The 16,618-nt window shown below is 48.0% G+C and overlaps 1 protein-coding gene across 2 annotated transcripts in view; it reads right to left on the reverse strand.

The window, feature by feature from the left end:
• The window catches only part of Ap2a2 (adaptor related protein complex 2 subunit alpha 2), a 72,297-nt gene that overhangs the window by 16,006 nt on the left and 39,673 nt on the right, over positions 1-16,618 (reverse strand). Inside the window, exons 5-9 of one of the 2 annotated variants that reach the window (XM_059264408.1) lie at positions 14,429-14,558; positions 11,334-11,435; positions 5,684-5,792; positions 3,596-3,743; positions 1,051-1,219 (exon numbers count right to left, since the gene is read on the reverse strand). In XM_059264408.1, coding sequence (XP_059120391.1) covers positions 1,051-1,219; positions 3,596-3,743; positions 5,684-5,792; positions 11,334-11,435; positions 14,429-14,558 — 658 coding nt within the window. Of the gene's footprint in view, positions 1-1,050; positions 1,220-3,595; positions 3,747-5,683; positions 5,793-11,333; positions 11,436-14,428; positions 14,559-16,618 lie in introns of both variants that reach the window. The other variant, XM_059264399.1, reaches the window with a different exon arrangement.

A 16,618-nucleotide genomic window follows, 5' to 3' on the forward strand; every position in this document is an offset into this window, starting at 1 on the left:
AGCTCTTCTGAGGATTACACTCGGGCCTAGTGAGCAGGTGGTCACTAAGGCCTCTCCATTGTGTGGGCACAGACCAGCACCTTCCGTGTTGCCCGGGAGCTGGTTCCGAGGCAGGTTCTTGGGCCCCTCTCCAGCTGGCATGGGAAAGAGATTCCAGAAACCCTACCACACACAATGCTTGAGAAGCATGGTGCAGGTATCTGTAGCCCCCTGCAGTGGTAGAGAACAGTACAGGATGACCCAGGGCAGGGCAGAGGGACCTAACAAGGGTTAGAGAAGCTTGAGATGAGAGCTTTGTGATCAAAGGGAATGAAGAGAACAGACATCGATCAGGACTGGGAAGAATGCAACTTCATGTTCAAGACAGGCACCAAATGCCTATTGAGTTATACAAACACAGACCAGGGCCAGACCTGCTTCACTGCAGCTGAAGACTCACCAAGATGAAGAAGGGTCTGCATCCACAGTTCCCTACTGAACTATCCTAACAAGCGGGTACAGTGGACAGTGTGTGCTGTTCCAGAGAAGCAAACCAGCAATGTCACTCACACTCAGAAGCACATATGAGAACAGGTAACCTCAGCTAGGCTCTTTAAATTCTGGAATTCTAATCCTTAAAAAAAAATCTAAAATCCTTGACAAGGAATTTTGCTTTGTAAAAGGTGAAGCTTCCTGGAGATAAGAACAAAGTATTTCATCTTTTGACCAAAAGCAAACTACTTATGTTTACTGAACTATATTATCTTGGACTTAAGGCAGGTGTCACATGAATCCATCTCATGGGACAAAACTGTCACAACAGAGACAAACTCAGGTAAAGGTACTTGGCTAGAACTCTGTTCTCAGGGAATAGCAGGACTTCACTGCAGGAAGACAGACAGCTTTCTCCCCCAATTGCTGCATCCACCCCACATGTCAGCAAGAAACAGGCAAACACCCTAGGGTCCAAACTAAACAGCTTGAAGGAACTCATCTATGCCTACAGGAGGCACCTCCTAATCTTCTGGCATCCACATAAAGGCAGCCACACATGACCAACAAGGAGCACACCTTCAAGGCATTGATGACAGTCTCAATGTGGGTCTTTACAGCCTCATGAGAGAACTCAGAGCTGGCCAGTGTGCACATGCTCTCCAGAGCCAGGTAGCGCAGGTTTGTCTCCCGGTGCTGCAGGAATTGGCCCAGCTGGTTGCAGGCACGGACGAGCAAGTTTGGCTCACTGCAAGGAACAGGGGACATGGTGAGGAGGGGCACAGTAAGGAGATGCAGTGGGGAGGGGCACAGTAAGGAGGAGATGCAGTGAGGAGGGGCACAGTAAGGAGGAGATGCAGTGGGGAGGGGCACAGTAAGGAGGAGATGCAGTGGGGAGGGGCACAGTAAGGAGGAGATGCAGTGAGGAGGGGGCACAGTAAGGAGATACAGTGGGGAGGGGCACAGTAAGGAGATACAGTGGGGAGGGGCACAGTAAGGAGACACAGTGGGGAGGGGCACAGTAAGGAGACACAGTGGGGAGGGGCACAGTAAGGAGACACAGTGGGGAGGGGCACAGTAAGGAGGAGATGCAGTGGGGAGGGGCACAGTAAGGAGATGCAGTGGGGAGGGGGCACAGTAAGGAGATGCAGTGGGGAGGGGCACAGTAAGGAGGAGATGCAGTGAGGAGGGGGCACAGTAAGGAGGAGATGCAGTGGGGAGGGGCACAGTAAGGAGGAGATGAAGTGAGGAGGGGGCACAGTAAGGAGGAGATGCAGTGGGGAGGGGGCACAGTAAGGAGGAGATGAAGTGAGGAGGGGGCACAGTAAGGAGGAGATGCAGTGGGGAGGGGGCACAGTAAGGAGGAGATGAAGTGAGGAGGGGGCACAGTAAGGAGGAGATGCAGTGGGGAGGGGGCACAGTAAGGAGGAGATGAAGTGAGGAGGGGGCACAGTAAGGAGGAGATGCAGTGGGGAGGGGGCACAGTAAGGAGGAGATGCAGTGGGGAGGGGCACAGTAAGGAGGAGATGCAGTGGGGAGGGGGCACAGTAAGGAGGAGATGAAGTGAGGAGGGGGCACAGTAAGGAGGAGATGAAGTAGGGAGGGGCACAGTAAGGAGGAGATGCAGTGGGGAGGGGGCACAGTAAGGAGACACAGTGGGGAGGGGCACAGTAAGGAGATGAAGTGAGGAGGGGGCACAGTAAGGAGGAGATGCAGTGGGGAGGGGGCACAGTAAGGAGGAGATGCAGTGGGGAGGGCACAGTAAGGAGGAGATGCAGTGGGGAGGGGGCACAGTAAGGAGGAGATGAAGTGAGGAGGGGGCACAGTAAGGAGGAGATGAAGTAGGGAGGGGCACAGTAAGGAGGAGATGAAGTAGGGAGGGGCACAGTAAGGAGGAGATGCAGTGGGGAGGGGGCACAGTAAGGAGACACAGTGGGGAGGGGCACAGTAAGGAGATACTGTGGGGAGGGGCACAGTAAGGAGGTAGTAGAAGTGCAGTGAGAAGTGAGTGAGGAAGGGGAGCTGTAAGGAAGGAGTACAATGAAGGGTTGTAAAGAGGGGTTACAGTGAAGAAGGGTGACTTTCTAGTGAGTCTGCAGGATTTCCCCTACTCCTGTGTGGACTCCAGAAAGTTCTGGTAGACCAAGGCTTCACTTTCTTCAAGTTGTGTCCAGAAAAGTGACTTGAACAGCAGCCAGCCTAGAGCAGGGCTGTGCAGGATTGGACCAGGCTAGGGCAAACAGTAAGTGGTGAGGGCTAATGGGGAACTCAGGATAAATCGTCACAATTCCTCCTTACACGTTTCTTAAATAAGAGCTGGACAGTGGTGGCGCACGCCTTTAATCCCGGCACTAGGGAGGCAGAGCCAGGTGGATCTCTGTGAGTTTGAGGCCAACCTGGTCTACAGAGCGAGATTCAAAACAGGCACCAAATACACAGAGAAACCCTGTCTCGAAAAAACAGAAAACAAATAAAAAGAACAAATAAGATCTCCTTCACATTGTTTTTTAACAGTTCATTCTCAACCCTGCTCCAGTTTGACAAACTGTTTCTGTCCCAGTAACATTTATCTAAATGATTTAGTAAAAACAGCTGGTTCCAACCAGCTAGAGTTGCTGTCTTCTACAGCCCTGCTCCTGAGCCTCATGCCTCTGGCACAGATCCAGAGCACAGTGCCACAAGCATACACGAGGGCATGCCACCAGGGTTGAGCATCAAAGACCAGAAGCAAGCCTGTGCTATGTAAGACAACCACTGCCTGTGACCCAGCCATGGCCCTCTACAGGGGCTGGGAGTCAGGATTCAGGAGACCTCAGAATACTGGAGTGTGCCTTCCTGAGCAGCAAAGCTAACAGCATACAGGTACTTCTTCCTTTCAGAGAAGCCTCTTGGTGACAGGGATACTTTGCTACAGCCAAAGTATCTAGAGGGGACATCCTGTAGCCAGAGACGGAACATCAGCTGGAGAAGCATGAGGAGTCAGTGGTCTTACCTGACACAGGCCAAACCTAGAAGGCAGCTACCTGTCAGCATCTACCTGTCAGCATCTGCACAAACAACAGACACCAAGTGCCAGCCTCCACCTGCTACCTCTGAGAGTGACGTGTTGCTGACAGTGGCTCACCTGTCATGATGGATGATCAGGCTGATGGCCTCAAACAGAACAGCATTCTTGGCATTTGAGTGTTGGACCTTCTTAGACTTGGGTGGCTCCTGGGCCTTGTTCAGGATGGTCTCCAAGCACTCAGTCAGACGGCCACGCACCGCAGGGTCTTCTGGGCAAGACACAACTGTCGGCTGGGCTACCAAAGCATACATCCCACCAGCCCAACCCCACACCTGGGCAAGAGGCCTCCAACACACTGTCCTATTGACAGTTACTCCCAGCTGCAGACATAGCTGGGAGCATTTGTTAATTGCCATGGGACAGCTCCCTGTTCAGTTTCATAAACATGAGGTGGAGACAGAGCAGCTGTGGTAGCCACACCTGCTTCTGATTCAGATGGAACCAAAGTACCTCCGTTGAGACAAGAGTATATTAGTCATAAAATCCAAGAGTTATGGGTGAAACATCTAAGAAGCTTCAGAGACAAGGAGACTTTTTTCTGTTATTACCCACAGAAATAGAGAAAATATACAGCAACATAAAGAGGAAGAAATTTTTTTTAATTTGGTTCAAAGCAGAAGGAAAAAACAATGTGCAAAAACTAAAGCCAGCCATGGTGGTACACACTTGTTTCAGAGCACTCAGAAGACAGAGGCAGAAGGATTAGGAGGTCAAGACTATATAGTAAGTCCAAGAACAGACTGAGTTATTACATAAGACCCTGTCTCATTAAGAACAAAACTAGGGAGGCTGGAGAGATGGCTCAGTGGTTTAGAGTACTGATAGCTCTTGCAGAGGACCTGGGTTCAATTTCCAGCACCCACATCACAGCTCACAACTGTCTGGGACCTGACACCCTTACACAGACATACACACAGGCAAAACACTAATGCACATAAAAAATAAAGAAATAAAAATAAATTTTAAAAAAGAAGAACAAAACTAGGGCCAGTGAGACAGCTCAGTGGATAAAGGCATTTCTCATCAATTTGTCAAACAGGTCCCAGACAGTTGTGAGCTGTCATATGGGTGCTGGAAATTGAACCCAGGTCCTCTGGAAGAGCAGCCAGTGCTCTAACCTGAGCTCAATCCTTAGAACCCACATGTGGAAAGAGAGAACCAACAACACCCACAAGTTGCCCTCTGACCTCTGCATGCATGTTGTGGCACATGCACCCACAATACACACACACACACACACACACACACATACACACACACACACACACACACACTGTAAAATATGGAAACTAATAAATGTAAATGTAAAAACTAATAAAACAAAAACCTATAGAGAGCAAATTCAAGTCATAGTGGTGGGAGCCTGTTATCCTAGCACTTGAGAGGCTGAAGCAGGAAGATTACAGTGAATTCCAGGACAGTCTAGGCTGTACAATAAGAACCTATTGCTGCCAGGCAATGGTGGTGCACACCTTTAATCCCAGCACTCGGGAGGCAGAGGTAGGAGGATCTCTGTGAGTTCAAACCAGTCTGGTCAACAGAGTGAGTTCTAGGAAAGCCAGAGCTGTTACACAGAGAAACCTTGCCTGGAAAAACCAACAAACAAGAAACAACCTATTGCAAAAAAGAGAAGGAGGAAAAGGACAGAACAGAGCCAAGGCTCCCAATGAATTTTATGTGTGGATATATGTGCATGTGGGAGGGGTCAGCCTCCGGTTCCACCCACATCCACACTTTTGAGATAGGGTCACTCAATGGGACAGGAGTCTTGCCAGTAGCTTACACTAGATCCTCCTGTCTCTCCCTCCTGCTACTAGGATTACAAGTATGTACTACTAAGCCTGGCTTTTTATGCTGGTTTCAGACTGAACTCAAGTCCTTGCTGTCTATCATGCCAGCACTTCACTAATTTAACCTCTCTCTGAAGCACCTAATAAACTTTTAAATCTAATAAACAAGATTTTGATCAACTAAGGAATTAAATTCTCCCTCATAAAGAGTCTGGGGTGAACTGAGTCTGTGGTCATGGAGTAGGGGGCTGCAGGGAGCATCAAGGAAGGGGATATGGGGAATACTACTTGCAGGGGAGAGGGGGTTGCTGTAAAAAAAAAAAAAAAAACATAGAAGGGCTGTAGGCAACATTACCTGGGGGTGGGTAGCATTGCAGCAGTCTCAGAAGTTTGACTGACAGCCAAGGAGCTGGGACAAAGTAGTAAGTATAATCCTGAAGATCTGTCGATGCAGACGTCACGATCTGTAAAACAGGTGAGTGGATAACAGGCACTGTCCTCAGGAGCCTCTGTGGGGACCCTTAGAAGAGCCACACTGGTTCCCCGAACCATGCCTTCTGAGGACAGTAGTTTGCAGTGTTAGCTATTTCAATACCGTTTCCTGTCTCCCCTTGAAAAGAAGCTGGCATGGCCACATCAGCTCACACTGAAAGGGACGGTGCACCCCTTTCAGAGGACAACTCCAAATGCTGTCACCAGGAGGGCTACGGTGCCCTGAGGCACAGATGACCAAGGCTGCTTCCAAGCAATAACCAAGCAGCAACCATCCCTTAGTACTAAACACTGACACCTGAAGAAGGAAATCAGTCTTTCGTTTGTGGGCTAGAAAATGAACAAACACTAAAGAAAGTGCCTCAGGGCCACTCAGAAGGGAGGCGACAAGCTAAGAAGCTGACATTCTGACCCACGCCCAGAGCCCCCAAGCCTGAGCCATGCTGTGAGCTTGCTGAGCCGGGCAGTACTTGCTCTGCTTACAATCTCCACCTCCTAATCCACTATGTCCCCTGGCCTAGCTGTGACAACAGCTGTCTGCACGGACAGCTCCGTGTCCTCTCCACCTCATGTACCTTTCTTTGTTGTTGCTGCTGTTTTTGAGACAGGGTTTCTCTGTGCAACAACCCTGGCTGTCCTGGAACTCGCTTTGTAGCCCGGGCTGTCCTAGAACTCACAGAGGCCCAACAATCTCTGCCTCCTGAGTTCTGGGATTAAAGACCTGCACCACCACACCTGGCTGCCTGTTACCTCTCTTTCTAGGGACTCAGAGTTGCTCCATCCCTAAAAGTGCACCCGTGTGACCTTTAGCCATGTGAGCACATTCTAGAAAGCTCATCCTGATGTTAGCTGGAGAGTCAGGAAAGGACTAAACAGGGCAAGAAGTTGACAGCAAGCAGCCAAACCAGGCAAAAAACAAGCCCCAAACCACCTCCAGGAAATGCACAGAGAAGCAAAAATATGTTTTGTCTTTCCAACGTGTTCTTTCCAGCTACATCATGCTCAGAGAGAAACCTGAAGCTTTAAATGCATTTATTTACAACAGGAAGGCAAGGATAACTCTTGAATGTTTAGGAAGAAATAAGACAATAAAGACATAAACAGGAACAATATAGGAAAACACAATAGAGAAGACCAAGAAAATCAAAAGTGAATGCTTTCAGAGGAATTAGTACAGTCAATACAGCACACCTCAGACATAGTCCATGAAGCTGCAATAGAGAGGGGGCTAGAGATGTAGCTCAGTGATAGAAAAACTTCCACAGACTCAGGCCCTAGGTTCAATCCCAACACCTCCTCCCAAGGGGAAAAAAAAGAAAACCCTGAGACTTGCCACTTCTGCAGATGAGATAAGCACATGGCCAATAAGCAATGAAAAGATGCATAGTAGCATGATGGTACATACCTATAATCCCGGCACTTGGGGGTGGGGTGGGATCTCCAAGACCAGCCTGGGCTACAGAGCAAAACCTTGTCTCAAATAAGGGAGGATGGGAGGGTGGTCTAAATGGCTCAGTGGGTAAAAGCACTTGTCTGTCTCACAAGCCTGACAACCTGAGACCAATCCCTGGAACCCATGTAAAGATGGAAGGAGAGACCTAGAGAGATGGCTCAGTGTTTCTTCCAGAGGCCCCAAGTTAAGTTCCCAGTATCCACATCAGGCAGCTCATGACTACTTGTAACTCCATCTCTAGAGGAGCTGATGTCTCATGTACATAACCACATGCAAACACACAAAGCTAAACAAAATTAAATCCTTTTAAAAAAAAAATGGGAGGGGCTGGAGAGGTGGCTCAGTGGTTAAGAGCACTGGCTGCTCTTCCAGAGGTCCTGAGCTCAATTCCTAGCAACCACACGGCAGTCCACAACTGACTGTAACTCCAGTTCCAGAGGATCCAACACCCTCACACAAACACACATGCAGGCAAAACACCAATGCACATAAAATAAAAATGTATTTTAAAAAAAAATGGGAGAACCAACGCCTAAAGGTTGGCCTCTGACCTCCACATGAGTCATGATGTGCACACACATACACACTAAAAGACAAACATTAGGGCTGGAGAGATGGCTCAGTGGTTAAGAGCACCGACTGCTGTTCCAGAGGTCATGAGTTCAATTCCCAGCAACCACATGGTGGCTCACAACCACTTGTAATGAGATCTGGTGCCTCTTCTGGCCTGCATGGAAACAGGAAATTAGACCCTTGTGTACCATTGATGGGGATGTAAAATGGTGTAGGTACTCTGCAAACAGTATGTCAGTTTCTTTTAAAAATAAAATTAGCGCCTGGCAGTTGTGGCGCATGCCTTTAATCCCAGCACTCGGGAGGCAGAGGCAGGCGGATCTCTGTGAGTTCGAGGCCAGCCTGGTCTACAGAGCGAGATCCAGGAAAGGCGCAAAGCTACCCAGAGAAACTCTGTCTCAAGAAACAAAAAACAAAAATAAATAAAAATGAAATTAGCATATAATCCAGCAACTCCACTCCCAAAAGAAAAAGCAGCATGTAGGAGACACATTATGCACAACCAAGCCACATTTACAACAGCACTATCCACAGCAGCCAAAACATGGCAACCCAGAAGCCAGGTAGCCCAAGGCTGAGGAGTTAGCAAAAGGCATATGAGACAGAATATTATTCATCCCTCAGAGCTGAAGAGACAGTTTAGTGGTTAAGAGGACATACTGCTATTCCAGAGGACCTTAGTTCAGTTCCCAACACCCATGTTGGGTGGCTCATAACTGCTTGTAACTTCAGCTCCTTAGGGACCCATCTCTCTCTAACCTCTGTAAGCAGTATGAATATACATGTGTATACACACACACACACACACACACACACATCTAAAGTAATTATTCAGGCCTAGGAAGAAAGAAAATACTGAGAAGTCTAGCGACACAGGTGGACCCTAAGGGCATTATGTTAAATGGAAAATATTATGTGATTCTATTTGCATAAGGTAGCCAGTGTTGTCAAAGCCAGAGACAGTCATGTAGAAGGTGCCAAAGGTTGGCAAGGGGATAAGTGGAGTATCAATGTCTAATGAGGACAAGTTCACAGGGTGAAAAGAGAAATAGAGGACCAGTGAGATGGCTCAGGGGGTAAAGGTGCTTACAGTTAAGCCTAATGACCTGAGTTTGATCCCTGGGACCCACATGGAAGGAGAGAACTGACACCCACAAGCTGACCTCTGACCTCCACATGCATGCCATGACATACATGGCTCACAAGTGTGCACAAATAATAAATACATATTAGAAATGAAGTTGTAGCAATAGACAGAGATTATGGATCTAATTAACACCAAATGAACTATATACATTTTAAAGTCAGAATAATAGATTTTATGTGTATTCCACCACACTAATTTTTTTTTTTTTTTTTTTTTTTTTTTTGAGACAGAGTCTCACTATGTATCCCTGGCTAGCCTTGAACTCATGGCTCTGTCTCCCAAGTGCTGGGATTAAAGGCAGGTGCAACCAAACCTGGCCCCAGAAAAATTTTGTTTAATCAGTTGCATAAGATAACATCATATGCTGGGTAGCGATGGCATATACTCGGGAAACAGAGCCAGGTAGATCTCTGTGAGTTCGAGGCCAGCCTGGTCTACAGAGCAAGATCCAGGACAGGCATCAAAACTACACAAAGAAACCCTGTCTCAAAAAAACAAAACAAAACAAAAAAGATAACTCATATAATAGTTAAAGTACAAATTCTAGACTTGTAATACAGCTCAGCAGTGGAATGTTTACCTAGCATACACAAGGTACTAGATTCAATCCCCTGAACCTCAAAAAAAAAGTAAAAAAGTAAAAATTTTAAGCAATCTCTGAGAACAGCATTTTAAAACAGAGCTGTCAGTCTAATATATAAGGCACTTGGGGGTGACTGAGGATGGTATGGCTGTGGCAACAGGGTCCTGGGACAGCTTCCTCAAGACCTGGAACTAAGGCCAGCAAGTGGATGCTATGGTGACTGGAAGACCATTCCAACCTTGAAGCGGTAGCATATCCTATCCAACATACTAACATGGACATCTGGCGGTGGGTGGCGCACACCTTTAATCCCAGCACTCAGGAGGCAGAGGCAGGCGGATCTCTGAGTTCAAGGCCAGCCTGGTCTATAGAGCAAGTTCCAGGACATGGTCTAAAGCTACACAGAGAAATTCCGTCTCAAAAAAAAGAAAGAAAAAGAAAAGCTACAAAAGGTTAGAGACACCTTGTTTGTAAAGGTACATGACCCCGTGGGATTTTGGGGGGTAGGGACAGGTACACAGATGATTTGTGAGACCGAAGACTGGCAAAGCTTCAGAGAGCAGTGTAGGGAGAACAGGAAGTAGAACTCACAGAGTAGCAGGCTCTCCAGTGTGGTCCAGGGTATTGGGTCCCTCACATCTGTACAGGGCCAGCTGTGCCACCTAGGAGGGGCCTCAGAGCAGCTGACTTCTCAAGCAGGATTTAGTGCTCTGACCACAGGAGGCTCAGCAACTTAAGTCTCTAACCAGAGGACTCTACAAAACAGTGACATGGTAATACACCTAGCCATGGAGGAAAGTTTGTCAGTTCAAGGCCAGCCTGGGCTGCACAGTTAGAGCCTGTCTCAAAGCAACAAGAAAGCCAAATAGCATGTCACACCAACTTCTACACACAGATCAAGGAAGGCTATATACACTCACCACCTTTTAAGAACAATAAAGGGTAAGTGGTGGCAAGTTGTATGTTCCAATCCAATGCAGCTGACAGTGCAAATCCATGTGAATGCTTCTCAGTCTCCGTGACTACCAGGCCCTATCACAACAAAATACAAGTCCAAGAGGCCAGTGTGAGCACCCTCAGGCAAGACCAAATCAGAGGAACCAGCCACATTGCTGCAGGTGTCACAGCAACTAGTGTAGAAGCTACTGAACACCCCTACAGCCTGAGCAATGCCATCCTACTGCTTCCAACATTTCACACCTAGACCACAAAACATCCTGGGCTGCTCACAGTCCGTCACTAATGACCGTCTCCAAGCAGAACGTAACAAGACTTGAGAGAACAGGGATGACTATACTGCAGCCCATCGAATGGCCACTTCTTTGCAGAATCAGGAAAGCAGTAACAGCTACTCCAAACAAAAGTGAGGGGTTCACACCCAAGACTGCCAGATAGACACACACAAAATAAACATGCCGCACAGACCCGCTGACAAAATCCAAGACACAAAGCCAGGGCCAGTCCTAGCTACAGTGAAGGTGGGTAGGGAGTACACCAGCTAACAGGCTCTCCTCTTTAGGAGAGGGGACAGGAGAATACTTGCCACTGGCAGCTGCCCCCCAACGTGCACACTGGATAGGGCAGGGTGCTTCTCAACTATAGGAGAAAGAAACATCAAGAACTGGCAGAGACTATTTTTATCCTGGAATTTACAAACTGGGCCAAAGATCCTGCATTCTAAAGCATAAAGAAATACTTCAGTCAAGCAATGAAGATCAAGATCCCCTGCTGTCTGTCCGTCCCCACAATGGACTTACCCTGCTCAGTCGAGAGACAGCTAGGGAGACAGAAGTCTTGAACTCCTCGGGATTCTTCTGGGCCAGTGTGGTAATGAGGCTAGTTGCAGCAGTCACTACACCCTGAAAGACAAAAACTCCAATCAGGAGGCCCACAGGCACCACAGGTGACAGTACATATAAAGTACAATCTACAGTACACAGCCACCTGAGCCCCAAGCCTGCCCTGACTGACCCATGAGGTTTGCAAAACTGAGACAGGGCACACTGGCTCCTTCTGGGTCCACCTTCCCTCTGGAAACTGGCAATCTAGTCTAGCTTGGCCCAGGTACTTGCAGGTAAAGCAGGGCTGCAACTAGAAAGCCTGTGAGCCCTATTCTGTTTGTCACCTGTGTGCCTCTGTCCCCATCTGTTCCAGTTGCTTTTCATTTAAATCACTGTGCCCACTGTAGTGGGAGACAGAACCTTCCAACTTACTTGAATTTTCACAGTCCTGCTGTATCTTAACTTGGATAGATCCCAGACCCAGGGCTGAAGACTGCTCCCCTGCCGAGTCCCCACACCCTACGGACTCAGATTGGAGCACTGCTCCCCAGTGCAGCATGGCAGTTCCCTCACTGTCCCAGGAAAACAAATAGCCATTTCTAGTACATTATCTCTTGAAAGATTTTGGTTAAGAAATCTCTAGCCTGGCAGTATGGCACACCTGTAATCATAGCACTTCAGAGAAAGAGGAAGAAATGTTTCTTTAAGGCCAGTCAAAGCTATATAGCAAGATACTGGTTCAAAAACAAAAGTAAATTCCATCAGGTTAGGAGTCAGGTGTGGTGATATTTTGTATATCCTCTAACAAATAAAGCTTGTCTGAAGAGCAGAGGATGGGGCCAGCCACAGAGTTAGCCAGAGGCCAGGCAGTGGTGACACCTTTAATCCTAGTACTTGGGAGGCAGAGGCAGACCGATCTCTGTGAGTTCAAGGCCACTCTGGACTATACAAGATTAATCCAGTCTAAAAGAGAAACACAGCCATGGCTCACACCTTTAATCCCAGTACTTGGGAGTCACATGCCTTTAATGCCAAAACTAGGAAAGTTGAGACAGGAAGTGATATGGCTGGGCAGAGAAAGGAATATAAGGTGAGAGTTCGGCCCCCTTTCAGCTGAGGACTTAGGGCATTCAGTCTGAAGATTCATGGAGATAGGATCTTCCCCTTTTAGCTGAGGAGTGGCTATGGCTTGCTCTGATCTTTTATTATTTACCCCAGGTATCTGGCTCCGGGTTTTTATTAAGACCATTTAGGATTCATGCAACAGTCAGGTACTTCAGGATTCTTAGCATTTGGAATAGGCCAAATTCATAAGAAATACAGCTACTCGGGCTGGAAAGATGGCTCAGAGGTTAAGAGCACTGACTGCTCTTCCAGAGGTCGTGAGTTCAATTCCCAGCAACCACATGGTGGCTCACAACCATCTGTAATGAGATCTGGTGCCCTCTTCTGGCCTGTAGGCATACAAGCTGTATACATAATAAATAAATAAATCTTAAAAAAAAAAAAAAAAAAAAAAAAAAAAGAAATACAGCTACTCAAGCTATGTGCAAACACCTAACTATTGGCCACCAACTCAGCTTCTCTTCACATCACGGTTTGTTCTTCTATGATCTCACAGGAAGCTAAAAACAAGAAGCACACTGCCATATGCAAACACATGGTCCTCAAGTATCCCCTGGCCTCAGGTGGATATAGGGCAATCCTGGCCTTTTGCTCCCTCTTCAAATCTCTTCCCCAGGTGGCCATTCAGTCCTCATAGCTCTAAGTCATCTGTTCCATCTCACCACCCTTATGGGTCATCAGGGCTGACCCCTGCCTCCTTACCAGTATATCCCTCTACTGAGAGGCCTCTGTGTGTTCTTGATCTCACCTGCAGATCCTTGGCCTTGGGATTATACACTGTTCTCAGAAGAAGTCACCAAGCTATAAGAAAGCATCTGACATCTTACCAGAGTAAATGCTGCTCAGTGCTCTTCACAGCTAGCTCACCTGCACCAAGGCATGACATCTGACTCTCACAGCCTCTGAAAAGCTGGTTTAAGTCTGGACTACTATGGCTACAAGAATCTTAATCTTTCTGAGCCTTGGTTTCCTTAGCTGTAAGACTGGGAAATGCCTACCTGGTGGTAGTGGCGAACACCTTTAATCCCGGAACCCAGGAGGCAGAGGCAGGCAGATCTCTGTGAGTTCAAGGCCATTCTGAGAGAGTTCCAGGACAGCCAAGGCTACACAGAGAAATCCTGTCTCGAGAAAAAAAAACTGGGAAATTCCCACTGTTTATAATTACCAAGTCTACTGATGGTGAACTACCATTTACCTGACACAGTTGATGGCCTCCAGCAACATCTTCTGACCCCCAGATGGTACTCAAACCTGCAGGGTCTAAGCTATCTGCACCAGTGCTCAGGGCCCACTCACAAAGCAGCATTACTGGCTCACCTCCAGGGCCCTTGCCTTCTCTGAACTCCCTTCAAGATCTACTCAACTCCTCTCTCAACAAGCACAAGAAGTCACAACACAAGGACAGCTTGAACGGCTGCCATTACACAGTAAAACGTCCAATGCAAGCCCCATCTACTGTTCTCTGAATGTTCATGTAACAATCTTTAACTTTCACAGCAGATCATCCTGGGGGGAAAAAGTAACTAGCAAATACACTTGCCTGACCCCATTAGACTCACTTGCTCAGCAGTCCAAGCAGCAGAGGCCATGGCCCTCAGCTGTTTCCCACCCAGCTGAGCAGCCATAGTCACCATTACAAACCTCCAATCCTCTTCTATAAAATGGTAATTTAGTAATACTGGCACACTGAAGCTTAACCAAGAGGTGGAACACACCCGTCACAGTCCCACACAAGCCGCTTATAAGGACATAGATGCTGAATGGGAATCACCCTGAATAGATGGAATCCCTGGAGAATGTCTTGCTGCAGGGAGAGGCTGGCATCCTATGTGTCTAGCTGCAGAGGAGACCTTCATCATCCTGAGAGTCTCAAAAGGCCACTTCTACAGCGCTCTTCTGAAAAGGTTACTGGATGGTTAAGAATGGAATGAAACACAGACACTTACCAAGTGCTGGTCATTGAGGAGGTGTACCACTCGGGATGTCCAGTCACCCATAGGAACTAGGTCAGGTGATGTCCTATATAGACGCAACAAGCAAAGGGCTGCACTCTGCTTCACACTATCCATAGTGTCTCTGGAAAACAGACATCATCATTCACTCAGGAGAATGGCAAACTCTCACAGTACCACAAGTTAAGCCAAGCAGAGCATGGAGCTGCGTAGAGAGCATATCAGGTTTACCAGGAGACTAGTGGGTCAAGAGGGCCTGCACAGCTCAACATGCCAGCCCTGCACAGGTCACTCTGAAGGACAAAGTTCAAGCACGACACCGGCCCACAGACAAAAGCCTGCACTGTTTGCTCTTTGACCTCCAAAGGCTTCAACTCTCATCCCTTCCTGGACACTGAATACACAAGATAGACAATGGAGGCCAGCCATGTCTATGATGCTCCTCTCTGAACCACAGGACAACCCCCCCCCCCCAATTTGTTACAGCAAGAACAGATTGAAGACCTGAAATACCAGAGTGGTTTCTACAAAATGTGTCCTGCTCCCCACACTTCACCCTGCTTCCCTACTCTGAGGAAGCAGGCTCAAGTTGTCTTGTCCTGGTGAGGAAGTGGGGTCTCTTTTTCTATTGCTTTGGATTTTTGCTGCTGTTTGGTGCAGGGTGTCATCATGTATCCTACACTACCTCAAACTCAAGATTCCCCTGTCTCAATCTCCTGAGTGCTAAGATTACAAGTATACGTCACCATGCCCAAATCTAAGTCAATCTTAAGAGAAAGCACAGTGGCCTGGCCCGGCCCGCAGCCTCACATCAGCATCGCCATGCAGCCTCACATCAGCATCGTCATGCAGCTGTTGTGCTCCCTCCCTCACCTGACACACAGCTGCTGCCTTCCAGACACACCGCATGTGAGGGCCTGAGGCAGCCTCTGGTGTCAGGGAGTGCTGCCCTTTCTCTACTCCCTCCAAGGCCACCCAGGCCAAAACAAAAGTTGTAAGTGAGTGCAGACACCAAGGAGAGGCGACTGTTTTCTGCTCTGTTGAAGACAGGAGCTCTGGGAACTCCCCTTCACCCTACCAGACCCTGCCAAGAAGTAGGAAAGAGGCCAGGTGTAGTGACATGTCTCTAGTCTTAGCACTCAGGAGGCAGAGGCAGAAGGATCTCTGTGAGTTCCAGGCCAAACAGGACTACATACTGAGACCCTCTCTCAAAGACAGTCAAACAAACAACCAAGCAGTAGGAAAACAAACAGGCTGGTCAAGTCAGCTGGAGGAGGCGGTTGGTCAGAACATCCCATAAGAACCAGCTGGAGTCTTTATGACTGAGGTAGGAACTGTGGCTTTGATGAGAAGGAAGAGAAGGGCCTGTGGACTCCAGCTCAGTCAACTTTTTTTAGTTACTGGATTTTTATTCCCAAATGAAAAACCTTTTAAATCTCCCCCAGGACTATTCCAATGAAGAAAATTACTACTGTGAATAATTTTGGTTTATGTGTAATGCTGGGAATGGAAACTAGGGTTTCACACGTACTAGATAAATGCTCACCACTAAGTTGCAGCCTAGGCTGAAAGTCCTTTTAGATACTCATCCCATGGGGAGAAGAGCAGGCCCATGCCTCATTCTGGCCTCATATCAATCCCATGGGAGCCACTGCAGGTGCCCTCACTGTAGGCTATACCTGCAGGGTCTGTGCAACAAGAACTATGTTTGTTTCTACACGTTCAACCAGGACGCTGAACCAGGAGACCATCTCCCCTTATTCCCAGAAAGCTCAAAAGAAAGGAGCAAGTACCTGCCAGCTCAGAGGTAAGACACAGAACATCCTCATATACCCACTGAGCCCAGCGCAGCTCCCACCTGTCAAAGGCATTCTTTCTGATCCTCTACTGTATCCTAGAGCACCAATGCCACCTCCCATCTCATGGTAAGGTGCCATGGTAAGCTTTGCCTATGAACTGTCCCTACAGCCCGACATTCTCCAACTGGGAGGCACCACCTGTCTTCTGCTAAAGAACCTTTACTCAGCATTGGGCCTTGTGGTCACTCTGCATGTGCTCTTGCGTATTTCAGGAAATATGCCTGCTCCTCCAATGGTTTTCAAGGCTTGCCCTGTCCACACCTCCTCCATTGGAACAGCCCTGAGGCAGTGCCAGAAGGCAGCAACATAACAGAGACATCCAAGC

This window comes from Peromyscus eremicus, chromosome 1, assembly GCF_949786415.1.
Source record: "Peromyscus eremicus chromosome 1, PerEre_H2_v1, whole genome shotgun sequence".
Classification (NCBI taxonomy): Eukaryota; Metazoa; Chordata; class Mammalia; order Rodentia; family Cricetidae; genus Peromyscus; species Peromyscus eremicus.